Genomic DNA, 12,985 nt, shown 5'->3' with positions numbered 1-12,985 from the left:
GTTTTTAACACACCTGCTGTCGTAAAAGTCTTTTCTTTACGGTGCTGTATTACCCACTGTAGATTACTGAGTTAGCGTTACCAGGAGGTCATATATATATATATATATATATATATATACATATATACATATATGTTTTGCTTAAGTTACAGATGCATTGTTGCATTTCAAGTGTTGCATACGGTAACTTAGCCTACTTTCTTTCTCGTGAGCTAAACCGGGCATCACTGTCACCGTGTTATGAGCCAAAGCATTAAGTAACATTTTCAATGCAGGACGTTTACCTGTAACAGAGTATTTTTACAGTGTGGTATTAGTACTTGCACTTAAGTAAAGGATAGGAATACTTCTTCCACCACTGGTCTTGTGTGTAGGGTCACAGACAGTGTCAAATAAGAAGTTATACAAAAGATAAGGGTCACCCACCTTTACAAAGTTCAATTTTATGACTTGATTTTATAGTACAGTAGTACAGGAAAAACCTTAAAACCCTAAAAACCTACTTTTGTGTTCACACTGGTGGTTGTTGACCCACAGTGAAGAGTGGCCCCTCTTGTATCTTATCCACTACAATAATACACTTTACCATCTCGTGTTGTTAACAGCGAAGCACAGAAACAGTGTGTGGAGTAGTGGTTAATTCAAACACACCGTGAAAACATAGCAGGTATTCCTCCTTCTGCATGCTGCTGGCCACCTGCATGATGGCGATGGGGAAACTGTGGGACGAGGCTGCAAACACTGCTGAGGCTAGTGACACGTCATTCTTGTCCAGGAACTCTGCAGTGGACGAAGCGGGTCAAACACTATTTTGAAATTCTATGTCTTTATTTACCCCAAAGCAAGGTGTTCAAGGTTTCACTGAACAGTTATCCTGCAAACATAATTGACTTATTGACCTGCTCAGTCAGGCGAATCTTAAATGTTATCCTCTGATTGTCTGGTACCTGATGTATTGTTTAAACCCTAATAGCCTGTTTTTTCGTGCAGGTAAATAATACATTACAATAACAGCTTGCAACCAATGGTTTATGGTTTTCTAAAACCACATTCTCCCCAGCGTCCTCACCCTCGAGCACAAACTGCTTCATCTCAATCTCGTAGAATTTGTTGGTGCCGATGATGATGCTGTAGCTGGTCAGGTGGATGCAGCTGCAGGGCTCCAGAGTTTCAATCTCCTGTAAGATGACCAATGGAGACATGAGTGACGGACAACACTTTGGCCTGTTTATGCACAGTGCATTTGGTACAAGAAACTTTTATGATGGCAAAGGCCTCCACTTATTGTCTCCGCCAAGAAGGTTATGTTTTCGGTCAGGTTTGTCCGTTCGTTTGTTGGTTTGTTTGTCTGTCATTACGGAACAACTACTGGTTTCCGTTTTCATGAAACTTGGTGGAAGGGTGTATCCCGGGGCAGATACATTGCAATGTTAACGCAATGTTCAGTTTCAATAACATTGATGTGGTGTCGGAATAATCTGAAAAATGAGTTCCACACTGGGAAAATTCGCACTGCATTAACATTGTGAGATAGGGCATGCTTTGGCAGAGAGTTTTGTTCTTTTTATAAAAACATAGGAATAAAGGTATGTGACCCTGACACTTTTTGATTAGGAAAGACATCCACATGATCTGCTCTCTTCTGTTTTTGGATTACACTGTTTGTGTAAATGTTGTTTTTTCAGTTTCTAATTTACATAACTCAGGTCTCAAGATATATGTATTCCCATTATTTTCTGTTTTTTTCTTTACCTAATTACATGCCACTTTTTATTGTGTTAGGATGCCGTTTCAGAGAAGTGCTCTCAGTGTTAGGACTTACATGTATTGCAAACACATGGAACTAACAGTTTCATATTCACCTTACGAATGCAGTATTTGTTGAGATTGTCGTTGTAGCGCAGAATGGTTATCTTGTTAGGCATAGCAGCACATATACAAGGTCCGTTGTCTATCTGTAAAGAGAACGTAGATGTCAGTTTGTACAATCACATTTTTAAGAAAGGACTTTAAAGTCACAAAGCTTTATCTCAAGTTTCACAGAGGAGATGAAGACCTACTCTCCCAGCAGCAAACAGATGGCAGCCCTTCACCGTCTCAAAGATGTAGGGAGCCAGTTCAGACTGGCTGGGCAGGTGGGACTGGGCCAGGGACTGCTTCACTCTCTTAATCTCCACCAGACACAACGCCCTCTCGTCCCCTGCAGCACACACACACACACAGACACAGACACACAGACACAGACACACACACACACACACACACACATGTTACACTGTAGCAGATGTTCCAGGAACAGAAGACAATTCACTTATTCGTCGTCATTCTGTACTGTGTGACAAGATGAATATATATACAAGAATATCTTCAAGTTTCACTAGAATTAATACAATGGTAGTGTGGCTTTTCAAAGTTTTTTTTTTTTATGATGAATAATTGTAGAGCCTCAAGTGCGCCAATTAGGCAGGAAGTTATGACAGGGGATATTGGCTTCTTGATTTATGAACAAAACTCACTCCCTGCATTGAACGAACCAAAAGTCTAAACTCAAATTCTGCTGCTCATTAGACAGTTATAATCAATTGAAAATGACAAAGTGGGACATCTCACCAACAATCATCAGCAGTTTCTCCTGCTCTTTGATGATGTGGATCTGAAAGACTGATCCCAGGCCAGGGATGTGAGTCAGAGAGTTCTTGATAACATTCAGGGCGTACAGACCCTCTTCAGAGCCCACCAGAACTATCTGCAGCACCACAAGAAAACGTGATCATAAACACAACCATGAATATTCCGGTGAACGTGGTGAAATTTCAAACAGGAGCAACGTGTGGCAAGCCTTGGCAGTGCGCCCCGAGCATCTGCTCTGTGCTCCATGTCCCTTCATTAATTATTCTACTTTTGAACATAACTGCTACTGTGGATTAATGTGTTTTCTTAATGATCAAAATAAAAAAAAATCTTAAATGAGCAGATTCATTATGATTCAAAAACATGTTTACTGTATGTGCACACTGAAAGTACTCCAAATAAATACTCCAATAAATGATCCAAGAAAATGCGATCTACATCAGTACCTGATCTGTGAGGGGGAGCGTACAGTTAATATCCAGCCTATCGTCTCCCTCCAGCTTTAGGAGAGAGTTTCCGAGCAGCTTCTGTAAAAGCAGAGAGAGGTGAGGGGTCAGCGGGGCCGAGCCCTCAACACGACCTCAGGGGAAGGCAGCAGAGGAGCAGAACAGAGGGGGCTGGACAGCTGCAGGACTGTGTGCAGGTTAAAGGGTCATTTTGGTGCTTTTCAACCTGGACCCTATTTTCCCATGCGTTGGTGTCTAAGTGACTTATGTGAACAAAAATCCTTGAAATTGATCCAGTATTGAGTGAGTATACAGTAACACTGTAACTGGCAGCCGCTAACCGGCTGCAATGTAACCCTGTAAGGAAAATGCGCACGGTCAATTTCCGTCCAATAAAAGTGCTGTTTTTGTCACTGACAGGCTCAGATTGTTATTAAAAGTGTCTGACAACATTATGGAAAGGATCCCTACAGAGATAATCCTTTTTGTTAAAATGTAAAATCCTTTTTGTTTAACCAGAAACAAAAAAACTGCTATTGCAAAACCCACGAGACTCCATTTAAATAAACAATACTTTTAGCATGTATAGAGCCAGCATATATTCACATGTAAATGGTTAAATTAAGGATTTATTTCAACAAAACCAGAGTGGTGATGGTTGGAACAGTGAAAAGACGAACCAAGACAGCTTTTTATCTTGATTTTGTTTCCCTCGACTTTGAATGTGTGTTTTACTGTGATAAAATGATTAATGACTATTTATTTAAATGGAATCTGGTGGGTTTCGCGATAGTGATTTTCATGTTAGACAAATAGGGTCTTACTCTTTAACAAAAAGGTCATCCTATGTAGGGATCCTTTCCATAATGTTGTCAGACACTTGAGCCTGTCAGCGGTTAAACAGCACTTTTGTGGAGGTAAATTGAAGGTGCGCAATTGCCCAATAACTTACATTGCAGCTTGGTTCGCTGCTGCCAACTGCAGCGGTCTTGCTTAATAATACTGGACCAATTTCAAAGATTGTTGTTTCCATCAGTCACTTAGACACAAAAACATAGGAAAATAGGGTCCAGGTTGAAAAATACCCTTCAACAGTGTCAGAGGTGGGACCAAGTCACAAGTCAGTTTCCAGTTTTAAGTTCAAGCATGGATTCCAGTCAAACAAATACAAAGTGAGTCGTCATTGCATTGTTAATATGTAAATCTAAAATTGTAAATCTACATATTGCATTAACAGATATTAGTGTAAATTATCAAAATGAGCAGTAACAGGCGAAGTGCCACAGCTTTAAAGAAAATCCTATTTTAAGTTACGTCAATAATATCACATCTGCCGTTCGCTTTTATCAGATAATGCTCAACAAAGAACTGACAATCTTTATAAAGTTGTTTTGTCAATATGTATTCCATCACAAATGAAGTCTAATAGCATGAGGTACCCTGACTTTTGATGGGCTAACCTGAATTTACCCATTGATGAACAGGCGACAGCAGCATAGGAAATCATCCAAGTCAGATGTTAAAAGTTGGCGAGAAAGTTGAAGAAAATATTAAGTTTCAAGTCATTCTGATACATGCCACAGTCAACTCCAAATACTCCAAACTGTAAATTGAAGTCAAGTTTGTCGCCCAGTTTGTGACTTAAGTCCCAGTCACTGAAGAGTGTGCAGAGGGGCAGCAGGGTTAAAACAAAGACGAGTACACCAACAGGTAAAAACCCACTGTCTGATCCCTGGTCCTGTGGACAGGACAGCTGATGGGGATCAACCCAAAGATGATCAAACATCTTGGGGAGAAGTTGTGTACTGTGGTTATAAAACAGGACCCCAAAAACATATTTCAGCAACATTCAAACTATTACATGAACACAGAGTTTGCACAGGACATGACAGTGTAGCAGAGGATAGTGAGAGTGAGGAGCGGTCACAGCAGGTGAGGTGAGAGCAGGGGGGAGATGACCAACCAACACAAGGACAGACACATGCACTACTCCATGCCTCATGAAAGATTAGCAAGTGTGTATGTGTGTTTGTGTGTGTGTGTGTGTGTGTGTGTGTGTGTGTGTGTGTGTGTGTGTGTGTGTGTCAGTAAGACTTATGTCTATATCTTTGTAACTTTTTACCTGGACCAGTGGAGACAGAACCATTTGTCTTTTGGACACAGCAGCCTATGTGTGCAATGAAACCGAATGGAATGGGCAGAATAGAGCAAATCAACAAAACATGCCCATATACCGGACATACAATGTTGCATGATGAAAGAAAGCAACAAACAGCAGTGAGAGACAGGCAGAAGACAGAGAGGAGGGGAATAGAGGAAGAGAGAAGAAGGGGACAATTAACGACACATATAAGTGAACTGGGGGGTTATCCGTTAAAACATAAAACCTATGTCTTGAAATCAATTCTTGAAGAGTATAACATCCGCTGCTCATGAATAGGCCCCACACAGTTTAACAGCGAGTTTACTGCGGTCATAACGGTTTATGATTTGCACCAGCAGACATCGAGGACAAAGAGAGCCAATTGCCCCAGTCGTCCCTCGCCTACTCCAGACATACTCACTGCGTCGGCCTCTGCCTTCTCCCGTGAGGCTCGTGCCCCGGCCACCACGGACTCCATGACAGCCACCCATCGCTGTTTGTCTGGGAAACTGGGAGCCATGAAGCAAATTGACTGTCCAGGCCAGCATGGGGTGTGACAACGGGACTCCAGCTTCAGGACGTAGGGAATATCTGACACACCAGAAACACAAGTAAGGTATGCCTTCAGAATTATATTTTCATGGTTTCTAGTTAATTGTAGTAAAATCCAACTATTATTCATTTTACTTGGACTCTCTGGAACCCTGTACATGACCCCTTCGGGTCTCCAGGCCAAACTTGGAAATCATTACTCCTCTAAAATACATTTCTAAAGAAGTTTAGAATATGACAATAAAGTCTTGTATAAACAAGACACAGCTTGACAAAAAAAAACAACAAGCAAGAGTGATAAAGGTGAGGAAATAGGATAAATGTAAATCAATGTTAGGAAAGTGATTCCAACATACAGAGAACAGCACACTTTGTATATTGTACCTGACTTGGCTGTGTTGGGTAGCTCAGATGCCCCCACTGCTCCATGAACAACCACCTCTCCATCTGACATACACAGGTCAAACTCTTCCAGTGGCTTCACTGAATCTGAATAACACACAGAAAGAAAAAAACATGCTTGTAACTATTGGCACTAGTTGTCAGGTTCAACTGATCTGCTCTGGTAGATCTATGAAATGTTGCTGCATGTTGTTCTGTTACACAGGTAAAAGAAAGCAACCTTCTCTGGGCTCTATCTCGTAGATGGACACTTTAGTCCCATCCAGGACCATATATTTTCTCTCCCAGCCCTGGCCTCGCTTCCCATTCCTGCAAACACACAAGGCAACTACATTACTACAAAGCATAGATGATGACATGGATCCAACGTTTTTTTTTTGCAGGAAAGTCTACAAATGCCTTTGTTTGAATGGGTTTGTACCAGATGGGCGGACTTTGCCAGACATCACATAACTACAAGTGCCTGAGAGGATTTGTGTTTAGTAACATCGGCCTGCCTGATCAGTGGGAGGGGAGGACACACGATCACAGTGAGGGAGTACAAAAGACAAACTACTGTATATTCCTCGAGACAAATTTACTAATAGGTGTGAAGGGACATGGCAGCTATACAACATCAAGTGTCCTAATAGTTGCTACCACAAGCCTACAGAACAGCTTTGATGCTCCTTGGCATAGACTGTTCTCCTTGGCATAGATTTTACATCGTTTTAGGTCCGTAACCCTAACCCTAACCATAACCGATTATACAACAACGGTTACCAACAAAATAAAGGTTATAATCAAACTGTATTTATATTGTGGGGCAATTCACTCTCACAAAACAAAACAAAAACATTTCCCTAATTGAATAACTACCACACATATAAACACAAAACTGCTTTGCTAGCTCAATCTTGTTGTAACTAATCTGCTGAAAAAAATAAATTTTCCATTGACACAGATTTAGCTCCTGTACGTCCGTGAAATTCACATTTAGCAGCTATTTTTAACATAGCGCCGAGTCACAGGCATAGCTGATCCAAAAATGTTCAGTGCTCAGAATGGCACCGAGCAGTGAGAGGAAAGCTTCAACAATGACATTATTGTGTCCATAGCTAACCTAGGCTGTTTCATCCAGCCCTCTAGGTGCATGTGTCCGCTGGCCTCTTTGAGCTGTTGGCCTTGGGAGCTGCCTTTGTCCCGACACAGGCCCTCAGACAAATGCAGGGAGCAGTCGCTGGACATGCCACATGTGGCTGGGAGGGAGGGGGAGCATTTTGGGTGGCACAAAGCGTGACATTCTGAAGAGAAAAAAACACACTGTTATGGAGAGCAATGCCACACAAGCTTTTGGCTCCTCTGCACACCCCTTTGTGCCGCCACCGGCATAGTGCTCGTCAGTTAAACTTCTCAAAACAAACATATAGTATGAAAAAAAAAATGAAAGGCTCTAATCAGACAAAACAATGTTATAAAAAAGGTTAGGCAGACCAATGGGAATGAGTGAGAGGCAACAGCAGCAGCCATCACCATGTTTTCACACATCATAATAACACTTCCATTCATCATCTTTATTATAATTTCCATGAAAATATAAAATACATAACAAAAATAAATAATAGGAAGGCTGAAATTTCAATTTTTACATTTATTTATGGGGCAACAAATTAAAATATAATACTATGTTAACTATTCCGTTTACATAAAGATAATGTGGATCATTTGGTTCAGGGCTGCCCCTTGGAAACACATCTGTAACTCACCAAGACAGGTAGCAGCCTGGCGACCAAAGTGCACAGTATCCAGGCACACAGTACACTTGGCAGCTCTCATGTTGAGTCCCACTGTGAAGCGGTGAGGGGTGTTGTGGTGCACCACTCTCTCTCTTTCCCTCTCTCTGTCTCTCTGACTGTCCTTCAAACGGCGGCTAAACTCTGAATACAGTCAGGGAACACAGTGAGGGCAGGCTGCTCCAGCATGTCTTATTGTGTCAGGTACATTCATCACTTCCAAACTTTAGTGCACCATGCCATACCCCTTATGGAATCAGTTCAACAAAAGAAAGTTTCCAAAAGAACTGTAAGATGTTTAGAAAAATGCATAAGCAAGTAAACTCTGGAAACAAAGATGCTTGAAAAAGAATATTGATCTGATCAATCCCTTGTGCTTGTGCCCACTCACTGTTGCATTTTAAAGGCATTATCCAGTCAGTACAGTAGTTTCCTACTGTGTGTACTTTGTTTTCATAACTATTTACTTGTAGATAATTATCTAAACATGTTTTGGATTTTAAAAAAAAACCATATTAAAGCAATCAACTCAGAAAGTATGTATTTTCTGTAGTTTTTCTTTCTCTTAATATATACTTATTAGTCTACTAATAGCAACATGTTTTTTATATAATTACAATAATTATTAGACCCACCTTGGTGACGGGCTAACAACATCTTTAGAGTTGAGTAGAGGACGGCGTCCTGGTTCTACCGTGAACCAGGTGCTGGCAACAGTGATTGCAGGAGACGTGAGGAAGAAGCTTAGGGCCATGCCTTTAATCATTTGGATCATAGGGCTGTCGATTTGGAAAGAAGGAGCTGAAAGCCAGATCAAACACCCAGCCAAAGGAAAACAGATGCCTGAAAGAGATAGCAATCCTAAGACGCGCATTAGGATCTTGTGCCGAGCTAAGTGCCACTGCAGGGACAGAAAGTGGCAGATGAAGGAAAGGGTGGCCTTCACCAAGAACCCATTGAAATATCGGTCAAAACTCCTGGGCGACAAAAGATCAGCGGAGTTGAGAGCAACAAAGGAGGAGGTGGAGGAGCACCTCCGTCAAGAGATTGGAGATGGAGAAACTTATCAAACCAGCTGAACCAACTATGGCAAAATGGCAGTATTGCGAGAGGCTCAGGAGACAAATCGGGAAGTTACTGAGGGTGGCATGGAGGAAGAACTTCCTTGCTAACGGTTGGTTGTTTGCTGAGGGATCTTTCATCCCTAAAGAGGAAAAATCCTCAGAAATCAAACAATTTTGAATCATTTTACTCCTCAATGTGGAACGCAAAATCTTCTTTGGGATCAGACAAGGAGGCTGACTACTTTCATGTTGGACAACAAGCACGTGGACACATCAGTTCAGAAATGTTGAGGTTGCAGCTCTACTTCAACCAGTTCAAGATGTGTTTCACCTGCGAGAACTTCACCACTGACGGGCACGGACTGGAGGTGGGCATTGTCACTGTGTGCATAATCTCACTGATTCCGTTGTCCACAACCATGAACCTTTTCGTCAAGTCGGCAGAGAAGTAATGTCGTGATGCAGTACTGCAAGTGGCATCCAACAGACGCCCAACATGACATCTCCAACATTTATGGACGACCTCACAATCACAGTGAGATCAGTCCCTGAAGGGAGCTGGATTTTAGAGAACTTGGTCGAGCTCATCGATTGGGCAAGGTTGGAGTTCAAACCTACAAAATCCAGAAGCCTACTACTGAAGAGAGGGCGAGTCCAGTTTCGGTTTTGCTTTCAGATCAGAGAGGATATCATCCCAACAGTCAAAGAGAAACTGGTGAAGAGCTTGGGGAAATGGTACTGGGCGGACCTCAACGACAAAGAGTGTGAAGGAGATGCTCATTTAAGCTGAAACCTGGATGACAGCCGTGTGGAAGAGTGGCTTATCTAGCAAGTATAGCTGCACGCTCTGCAGAAAGCCAGCCAATCTTGAGCATGTCCTCTCCTCATGTCGGTCAAGTGTGGCGGATGGGAAATCCCTGTGGCGACACTACCAGATTCTGACACAGTTGGCTGCTGGTGTAGAGCAGGCAAGAAAGAAGACAAAACAACTTTCTAATGGCCCCGTTTCATCCATTTCTGGAGAGTGTAGCAGCAGCAGAGATGAGGAGCAAAAGGGTACTGACTCCCGGCCACAGCAAGCAACTGGGAGATGCGGGAAGACCTTAAGAAACAGCTTACATTTCCAAAGGAGATAACCTACACTAACCTCAGACCCGATATTGTCCTCTGGTCTACAGGTCAAAGGCAGGTCATGCGTTTAAATAGACAAACATCAAGTAAGGAGGGTGCCCACTTGAAAACCTGCAGAAGTCACATAACTCAGGCCCAGTATAGAGGGACCTGGTCACAGATGGTACAGGGGCGAGTACATGTAAAGGGGAGTCAGTTGCGATAACCCGATAACACCAATCATATTTTGCATATATTATTATTATTATATATATATACAGTATATATATATATACAGTGAGTATATATATATATATATATATATATATATATATATATATATATATATATATAGTGTGTGTTTACATTTCTTATTCGATATTGTCGTTGCTTTCTGCTTATATTTTCCTTTTACTTCTTCTCTCTGTTGATGTCACAATCACCAAATGTCCTCAAAAGGATTAATATCGGTTTATAACGACGTAAGATTAAGATAGGGATCGTCCAGGCTTAACTTTGTTGTTGTAACCTTGACCCCTTTGTAAGAAGAAATAAGATGACTGAATAATACCTTTAGTTTTTTTTCAGAGTGTGGGTTCAAACAGCATGTTATGCATTACAGAGTTTATCATATGGTACATCTCTGTTAGTGTATGATGTGAAGTTCAGGTGGGATTGTAGTGAGTTTTGCAAATCAGATTGGCTAAGCTTCAGCAACCAAGATAAAATGCTTCAGATTTCTAAAGCTGTGCACTGAGAAGGTGACATTTGACTTAAAGATTTCTCACCTTCACCTGACCAGCCTGGTGGGATCTCACATATTATAAAAGTGCACAGCTTTTAAAATCTGGCCTTTCAAGGATGTGGATGAGGCAAAAGGAGAAGAGTGATAAAGACCAAACTGCAGAAACCATGAGTTTGGACAACTTACTTTCAAAAGTGACCCTCCTTCTCTCTGAAAGGTGTGTGAAAGAAAAAGGATAGTAAGAGTTTCATAAATGAGTGATATTTTATGTGTGTATCTGTGTGTGTGTAAGTGTGTGCAGGTAAGGGCCAGTAAGTGTCAAGTTTGAAGCTATAAACCTGCATGTATGTGTCTGTTAGAGAGAAAAAGCTGCACATGAGGAAACATCATCGCTTCACTCACCCTCAGGTGTTGCAGTTGCCTTCCTGCGTTCTGAGTTGGAGGTTGCCAGGTTGGTCGGGCCCTGCTGGTGCTCAGGAGACTTCACCATGGCAGACATAATCATCTGCTGCCGTGCTGCAGCCGGGTTTGCAGAGTTACCATGATCCTTATACTGGAGCGCTGGTTTTGAAGCAATTGATTTATTGAGCTTATATACATTTTATATGTATGTGTATGATACATTGTTTTATCATGCTGGGTGAACTGTTTACTGTTGTTCAAGGAAGATAATGTTAGTCGTATACTATGGTGTGCAGAATCGCAAATGTGTTTAATCAGAGTGCATAAGAGCAGTCTTACCTTCCTCTCTCAGAGATCGCAGCTCCGCTCTCATTTTCTGCAAGGCATCTTCCAGCTCAGAGCAGCGATTGCGCTCTTTGTCCAGAGCTATTTTCATGTCGCTGTACTGCAGAGGCACCGGCTGGATGGAGGGCACAGGGGAAACCTGGCCTTGCCCCTGACCCTGACCCTGACCCTGACCCTGGGCCTGGGCCTGGGCAGCCATGGCAGCCAACAGGTCCTCTCGACGACGCCCAAACAGACCCTGAGACAAAGGAACCAAAATGTTCTTCAACAGTTTGAAACCATTACTTTGAGCCTTAATTACCCATTGGTTCTGACTCTTGTTCAGTTAATATATGGTGATGATCTACAACTCTTTCTGAATGTGCAAAGAGGCTGGTAGAAGTTGTAATGACAGTTTATGAATAAAGTGACTCATTCGTGAATGTCTTGAATTTAACCTTTATGATAAAGCAATTATCCAACTTGTCATATTAATTCAAAATCCCTAAACACATTCTAAAAACTCCAATAAATGACCTTATGGTCACTTTGTCCCTTTGCTATCTCAGATATTCAGACGTGCAATCAATCTACTTAATTGTCTCTGTGGAGCTCTTCGTCAACCAGAAGTATTAATTATACTTTCACTTAAAAAAATTAAAAAAACTGGATTTAAAGGGGCTGTACTCATAATACTGAAAAAAAAAACAGCGGGCTGGGATAGCCTCAAGTCAGCTCTCACAGACTGTTCCCCAATACGTGAAATATAATATAAAATATAAACCTATGTTTTTTCAGGGACGCATGCATGTTAGTGCATGTGGCCAGACCGGCTATCAAACAAACAACAGAAAAACTCGGATTACAACACGCACAGAGAGTAACTTCATTCTCTTCTTAGGATTACTCCACTATATCTTTCAAAGCAAATATTAGTTTGCTGCTATATTAATGCTCTGAATGTTGAGTACGGCTCTTTTAAAGATGTTGATAAGTTGTAGTATCATGTAAATCTTCACAAGCTTTTTCAGAATCAGAATCAGAATCAACTTTATTGGCCAGGTTTGCGTAAAAAAACAAGGAATTTGACTCCGGCTTTGTCTAATGCCAACACTTTTAAAAACGTAAAGGGTTTTCAAAAACATCCAGACCTGTGTAGGAAGACAGACAAATTATACTCAATCCAATTAAATACATCATCTGACCTTTTTCTTTTTGGAGCCACCATGGGCTTGGGCCTGGAGGAAGTCAATGAGCTTGGTCTGCTGGGTGATGGTACCCTCCATTTTCACCTTCTCATGGGAGTACACAGCCTGCAGGTGGAGCTAAGTGAACATCACTACTGCCATGAATTTCTTCTCAAGTACTTCACTTCACACAGAGAGGGTGACAGA

At 41.6% G+C, this 12,985-nt stretch overlaps 1 protein-coding gene across 9 annotated transcripts in view; it reads right to left on the bottom strand.

Moving 5' to 3' along the window:
- Window positions 1–12,985, bottom strand: part of LOC116051665 (citron Rho-interacting kinase) — a 59,509-nt gene that overhangs the window by 9,075 nt on the left and 37,449 nt on the right. For 3 of the 9 annotated variants that reach the window (XM_035998775.1, XM_035998770.1, XM_035998782.1), the window contains exons 21-36: window positions 12,797–12,916; window positions 11,607–11,850; window positions 11,268–11,426; window positions 11,052–11,075; window positions 7,920–8,090; window positions 7,277–7,457; window positions 6,395–6,483; window positions 6,157–6,261; window positions 5,642–5,811; window positions 5,200–5,244; window positions 3,078–3,158; window positions 2,611–2,746; window positions 2,061–2,200; window positions 1,863–1,955; window positions 1,070–1,178; window positions 652–780 (exon numbers count right to left, since the gene is read on the bottom strand). In XM_035998775.1, the coding sequence (XP_035854668.1) occupies window positions 652–780; window positions 1,070–1,178; window positions 1,863–1,955; window positions 2,061–2,200; window positions 2,611–2,746; window positions 3,078–3,158; window positions 5,200–5,244; window positions 5,642–5,811; window positions 6,157–6,261; window positions 6,395–6,483; window positions 7,277–7,457; window positions 7,920–8,090; window positions 11,052–11,075; window positions 11,268–11,426; window positions 11,607–11,850; window positions 12,797–12,916 (1,996 nt within the window). The remainder of the gene's footprint in view (window positions 1–651; window positions 781–1,069; window positions 1,179–1,862; window positions 1,956–2,060; window positions 2,201–2,610; window positions 2,747–3,077; window positions 3,159–5,199; window positions 5,245–5,641; window positions 5,812–6,156; window positions 6,262–6,394; window positions 6,484–7,276; window positions 7,458–7,919; window positions 8,091–11,051; window positions 11,076–11,267; window positions 11,427–11,606; window positions 11,851–12,796; window positions 12,917–12,985) is intronic. The other 6 variants (XM_035998778.1, XM_035998788.1, XM_031302205.2 and 3 more) reach the window with 4 other exon arrangements.

The sequence above is a fragment of the Sander lucioperca genome, chromosome 2, assembly GCF_008315115.2.
Source record: "Sander lucioperca isolate FBNREF2018 chromosome 2, SLUC_FBN_1.2, whole genome shotgun sequence".
NCBI lineage: Eukaryota > Metazoa > Chordata > Actinopteri > Perciformes > Percidae > Sander > Sander lucioperca.
Note: the sequence above shows the minus strand (reverse complement) of the source record. Positions and strands in the feature narration are given on the sequence as shown.